At 35.1% G+C, this 5,970-nt stretch overlaps 3 protein-coding genes across 3 annotated transcripts; all 3 read right to left on the reverse strand.

The window, feature by feature from the left end:
* Nucleotides 1-3,570: 3,570 nt before the first annotated feature.
* On the reverse strand, nucleotides 3,571-4,143 carry LOC141630366 (protein FAR1-RELATED SEQUENCE 1-like). The gene has a single exon (XM_074443198.1). The coding sequence runs from the start codon at nucleotides 4,141-4,143 to the stop codon at nucleotides 3,571-3,573; it is 573 nt and encodes a 190-aa protein (XP_074299299.1).
* Nucleotides 4,144-4,259: 116 nt separating this feature from the next.
* LOC141630367 (protein FAR-RED IMPAIRED RESPONSE 1-like) lies at nucleotides 4,260-4,802 on the reverse strand. Its single transcript, XM_074443199.1, has one exon. The coding sequence runs from the start codon at nucleotides 4,800-4,802 to the stop codon at nucleotides 4,260-4,262; it is 543 nt and encodes a 180-aa protein (XP_074299300.1).
* A 66-nt stretch (nucleotides 4,803-4,868) lies between these two features.
* Nucleotides 4,869-5,348, reverse strand: LOC141630368 (protein FAR1-RELATED SEQUENCE 5-like). The gene has a single exon (XM_074443200.1). It carries the CDS (start codon nucleotides 5,346-5,348, stop codon nucleotides 4,869-4,871), a length of 480 nt encoding a protein of 159 aa, XP_074299301.1.
* Nucleotides 5,349-5,970: the final 622 nt, after the last annotated feature.

Genomic DNA, 5,970 nt, shown 5'->3' on the forward strand with positions numbered 1-5,970 from the left:
GGAAACAAACCTTGGAATATGGTAATTGTCCAGTTGCCTTTTATTGGTTATTTTTCTTTTACAATGTCATATTTTTGCACGGTCTCTCTATATAGTTTGATCTGAATTTTTCCATGCAGCGTAATGCTTTGGCAGAATATTTCAATGACATTGGTGATTTGAAGGAAAGAGTAAGAGCAATGGAGCCTGCTGTATTGAAAATGCCTTGGAGAAACCATCAAAATGTTGTTGACTGTGGTATTTACACAATGAAACACATGGAAACGTACAAGGGGGTCAGTATTGGACTTGTGGGTTGACAAAAAACAACGTAAGTTTCTAAACAATTTATATCCAATAATTGTAAATGTACTTTTGGTTTAATTAAATGATCTTTCTTAAAGTATTAAAAGCACATTCTTGTTTACAAGTTACCTATCTTAAAGATATTTTAACTTTTGTAGATGGATGGACTTCGAATATTGAGAATCAAATATCTTTGCACTTTGGTTTCATCCAAGTGCAACATTGTTTGTGATGACGTTTTAACAAAGGTGAAGCAAAAGATCAAGAGAAGCCCTTCCCAAAGAAACTGGATTCGTCGATGAAGAATTCTACGAGGGTGATGAGACTGTTGGCGATGAGAAGATAGAAGATGAGGTAGTTGGAAAGAAAGAGAAGAGTACCGATGATATTGGTGTCCCTGACAACAATGAGATGTTATGGTTAAGAAGAGAAGAATGGAGGTAGGTTGTACAGAAGGGAATATTATACCAGATGGCTATGATGCTTCTGAGAAGAATGAGAACATGACAGATGTGAGTAATACAAACGACAAGGGTATAAATGAGCATAATCGGTTGTGGTGGTGACACTACCAAGGGCGAAGTCATCAACAATGAAAATGTTCATGAACATGAAAGAAGTCAACCAGAGTCTCCGAGCATCCTTGCAAATCGTAATTTACTAAGCACAGATACATGCATTATTACTCCTCTTCGAGTTTTAATTGCATTGTTGATTATGTGTCGTATAGTAGAGGAAAACATACCGATTTAGCCAGGTATATATATATATCTCTACTAATGTACAATATTTAAATTTAAAATGTTCTGTATCCTGTTTTGAGTTAACACTGGTAGTCTGAACAGGGAACTTCTTGTGCATGTGGGTGAAATTTCTCTTCGGCGTATTGAAATGGCAACGCTACGACAATCTAAATATTTAACGAGTGATGTGATTGATTGTTGGGCAAAACTTTTGAATGCCAAGGAATCTAGAAGAAACTCTTCCGAGCCTTATCGATTTTTTTTCACCACAGCTGTGTGTGTAAGTCAAATATTTATATAAACTTATTTCAACAAGTAAATTTTGTAATGTTTTTTCCCTTGATTAACATCAAAAACTTTACTTGTCTTGCATACAGATGATGCTTCATGGAGAAGTGGACACTGTTGAAAATTTTATCGTGATTAAGGAGATAATGAAAGAAGAGTTTACCCAATTCTCGGTTGCTAACCCGATAGAATTGATTTGGTTAGCATTGACAATATACACTCTTTTTGCATGTTATATTTAATTTGCTTGTTGCCTAATTAAATCTTTTAAAATCTACGATTCTTCTTCCCGAGTTATATATAAAAGGCATTACAATTTACTAGTCATTGACAGCAACAAGTATAAGTTCATCATCATTGATAATGTGTATCGTGACGGAAAACCAGAAGAATTTTTCCACAATAGACCACTGTCTTTTGTAAGATTCTATGCTCTCTTTTGCTTAACAGCACTACATACTGTTCTTATTCATTATTGTGAATGTACAATGACTTTACATAGAGTGTACCTTCCCCAAAAATTTTGTGTCTGTCTTAATTTTCTAATTTTTGTGATATTGTACCTCATAATTATTAGTGTCCTAATGTTTTTCTGCACCCCTTCTCCGCCAGCGTAATGTTCTAGCAGAATACTTGAAAGACATCGGTGTTTCAAAGGTAAAAGTTGATCGAATTAAAAAATTGCAGCCTATTCTTGCAAAGATGAAGTGGAGAAACAACACTAACAAGACTGATTGTGGTGTTTACGTTATGAGACATATGGAGACATTTAAGGGTAATCTAAATTGGACCTGTGGGCTTAAAAAAGGCGATGTGAGTTTCAGAAGTAATATAATTATTTTTAATACATAATTCAAGACACATTTGTACATGTTCTAATCCCTTGTTTTCTTTATTTTGCTAGGATGCTCCCCTACCGATTCTCATGGAAGAAATACATTTCATATATGATTTCAACAGAAGGCAATGTATGTTTTGATGCTGTACTAAAGAAGGCAATGGATTTCCGTTCAAACCCACTGCCATGGGACGAATATGATGATGAAGATGAGGAAGATGCTGAATTGAAGCCGTAAAAACTTTTTTTAGTTTCGTTTGTGACATGTGTGTGAGTAATGTAACATATATTGAGGAAGTCTGAGTCGTACAACCTGAAGTTTGAAAAATTTTAATTCAAGAGAGTGTTATATTAGGAAACAAATTTCAATAAAGTTTATTATGTTCTTATTTGAACAACAATAATGTTTATTGTGCAAAACGTCTTAAAATTATTGTACTATGGGAAAACAATTCCAATCAAGTTGATGTTGTCCCTGCAGAACAACAATAATGAATCTTTAATACAAATGTAATATACTTTGGCTATAAGAGTAATGTACTTTGGCTATAAGAGTAATGTACATACAAGCCTTTAAGAATGTTCCTTGCAGAACACCAATAATGATGCTTTAATAAAAATGTAATATACTTTCCCTATAAGAGTAATGTACTTTGGCTATAAGAGTAATGTACATACAAGCATTTAAGAATGTTCCTTGCAGAACAACAATAATGATGCTTTAATAAAAATGAAATATACTTTCCCTATAAGAGTAATGTACTTTGGCAGTATAATCGAATTGTGCATACAAGCCTTTAAGAATGTTCTCGTAGTGTATATTATGGATGTCTATCCTTGAATCAAAAATTTGCACCTTCCACTTCGTTATCAGATTCATCTTCTTCATCGTCGTCCTCCACATCATCAGATTCATCTCCTTCATCGTCGTCATCTTCATGGTAGTATTTGGTGAATATGCATCAAAATGTAAATTAAATATCAGATTTTATAAGGAGAAAATGGCCAAAATGAACAACTAAATTGATAATAGATTTAATGTTAACCAAATATACATTGCTGAAATTTTCATCTGTGCCTTTAGAACAACCATAATGTTCATTGCACAAAGAGCTTATGTGCCTCCATATAAGATTGAAGATTTTGGAAGGTAAACACTATCCGCTATGCTTGTATAATTTAATAATTATTTAACATTAATGTAATATGCTTTAACAAGAAACCAAATTATAGATACTGTCAGGATGGTTTGTTTCTTTGCAAGTTCTAGAGTTGTGTCCTTGGCGGCCACATGTTTTGCAGTATCTCTTCTCTTTTCCTCTCTTCTTTAGGGCTTTTAACATTTGTGATTCAATTCTCTTGCCCTTGGTCCTACCCTTGTTTTTAGATTTTTTAGGAACATGAATCACCAACTTCTCAGGTATTTTCATGACCCACATACTTTTCTATTTCTTTCATCTTGTCTTTCTTCTTTGCTGGTACACTTCTGTTACTAATCATATCCAATCTAATATCTCTCAGTTTTTCAATCAAAAGCTTCATGTCGTTATCATCACACTCAGCTACGCTGACACAAGAATAAACCTCTTGCCACAGCTCAGTACTCAAACTTTTCCGGTCAGAAAACTTTTGAGAGACATCTATCAGTTTGCCATCTTTGTCAAAGACAGGCTTACTCATTGCAGCTTTTGTCCATCTTTGCGTTATGTACTGTTCTGGTATTTTCTGAAAATCTTGGTTGTGTAGAATCCAAAGGCAGTGCCTGCACAACAAGCCCATTCTCTGAAACATAGAACAGGAACAAGTAATCTCCATGTTATCTGGTGAATATGCTACGTTCCATGACTTATTTGGCATCTGCAAGTCTGTTAGAATATATATTTTTGTCTCATCAATCTTCTCCACATCTTTAAAACGGAAATCGACAAAGTGCAACCAATTCTGTTTGGAAGTCTTTGAAAATGTTGTGCGAGTACATTTCAGAAGCATGGACTTCAAGGTTTGACTTTGTTTTCCGTGGGATTTCAGAGTGTTTGTTGTCACTGTTCAATTTGGACTGCTTGTGTCTTTGTGCTTCCAAGGCACTCTCATAGCACACCCAAAACTCAACAAGGGTCAAATGAGGTGTGAGGAACTGTCAAAGAAACTTTTTCACTCTCGGACCTAGAAGTAACCCTCATCAAGCCAGACATTGAAACATCTTTAAAGTAGGCTGGGATCCACTGTTCCCTGAGATCGTACAAATCTGAAAACCACTCGTGTTCTACAAGTTGATAATCAGTCATTATCTTCTCCCATTGTTCTTCGAATTCATCAGGCTCAAGTTGGTTGTTCCAAACACACCTATTGAGCCTGGTCTTAAAATCCTCATCTTGAAACAGTTGATAACTGACTTTCTCTCTTAGTTTCTTCATTATGTGCCACATGCACAGTCTGTGTGTTGACTCCTTAAACACTTCCGGGACCACCGACTTCATTGATTTGTCCTGATCAGTAATTATAATTCTCGGTTGGCACCCGCCCATTGCTTCCAAAAATGTCTTGAACAGCCATGTATAACACTCAATACTTTCATCACCTAACAACCCAGCTCCAAACGTTATGCACCTTTTGTGGTGATCAACTCTTGTGAAAGGCACAAACACCATATCATACTTGTTTGTTCTATATGTAGCATCTGCTGATAAAACCTCACCGAACAAAGATGTAGTTCTTTATGCGCAGATCGGATCTGCCCAAAACACTCCAGCCAGACACTTGTTTTCATCTACTATAAAATCAAAGTAAAATGCACTGCATGTGTCTTTTCTCCTAATAAGATTTTCAACAAACATTTGTGCATCAAAATTACCAATGTAGGTTTTTATGTCCCTGACAAAGTTTTTGAAATCAACCTCAGTAGCCCCAATGTTGTTGTAACCTCCACACAGCTCCTTCCAACCTCTATAGGCTTTCACACCACCTAGTTTTAGCACCTTTACCTTTGTGACAAATTGCTTCTGTACCTCTGTCATTTTTCGGTTTCCTTTCAAGAATATTGTAGATTCAGGCGAAGCAAGTGGATGGTTATGCGCTTCATCGAATCTGGTAACAATATAAGTTCCATTTTCTTGGTATTTAAACTGCACTAATGCACGACAGTCAATTCTTGTAATCGGCCTCACATGACTTATATACGTCACATCGATTCGCATCATTCTCAAGAGATCGGTATCGATTCGATCCTCTTCCTTTTCCTACTTTCCTTTACACTTGCCTATTGCGAGACAACATTCCTTAATGCAAAACTGTTTGGTAACTCATTGCCTTTAATCCTTTTTGTTGTTGCAAGTCTTGGCGTAAACCCACAGATTGTACAATATTCTTTGTAGAATAACTCTGTTGATTCTAGCGTTTCGAATACTTGTCCTACTTTAGGTTTCTTTTCCTCTGGACAGAATGGAATGTACTGGATTGCATTTAATGTTTCAATTATTGTCCTTGGTGTTTTAAAGCTGTTATTTGTAGAAGAAGACGTAGTTGCATCACTTGTACTCATTGTCTGGTTCAACAGTAGTTAAGTAAGTAAGTATATTAAATATTATTGCATCAATTATGCAGTAATCCAAGTCTAATATGCTCATTGTCCATTATCATGCCTGTAAAGGAACATTTATTTTAATGATAATGTTCATAGGAAATATTGTTGTCCATTTTGATATAGCATATATATAATGTATTGAATGCTAATGACATTAAACAAAGAAATAGTCATAATATTATTTCATTAATATTAGAAAATATTTACAAAAGCCATTTCAGGCTTTCAAAATGGTA

This window comes from Silene latifolia, chromosome Y (assembly GCF_048544455.1).
Source record: "Silene latifolia isolate original U9 population chromosome Y, ASM4854445v1, whole genome shotgun sequence".
NCBI lineage: Eukaryota > Viridiplantae > Streptophyta > Magnoliopsida > Caryophyllales > Caryophyllaceae > Silene > Silene latifolia.

Bases quoted from the DNA above. Each gene is read 5' to 3' on its own strand.
- LOC141630366 (XM_074443198.1), bottom strand. From the start codon at position 4,143: ATGCTTCTGAAATGTACTCGCACAACATTTTCAAAGACTTCCAAACAG.
- LOC141630367 (XM_074443199.1), bottom strand. From the start codon at position 4,802: ATGGTGTTTGTGCCTTTCACAAGAGTTGATCACCACAAAAGGTGCATA.
- LOC141630368 (XM_074443200.1), bottom strand. From the start codon at position 5,348: ATGCGAATCGATGTGACGTATATAAGTCATGTGAGGCCGATTACAAGA.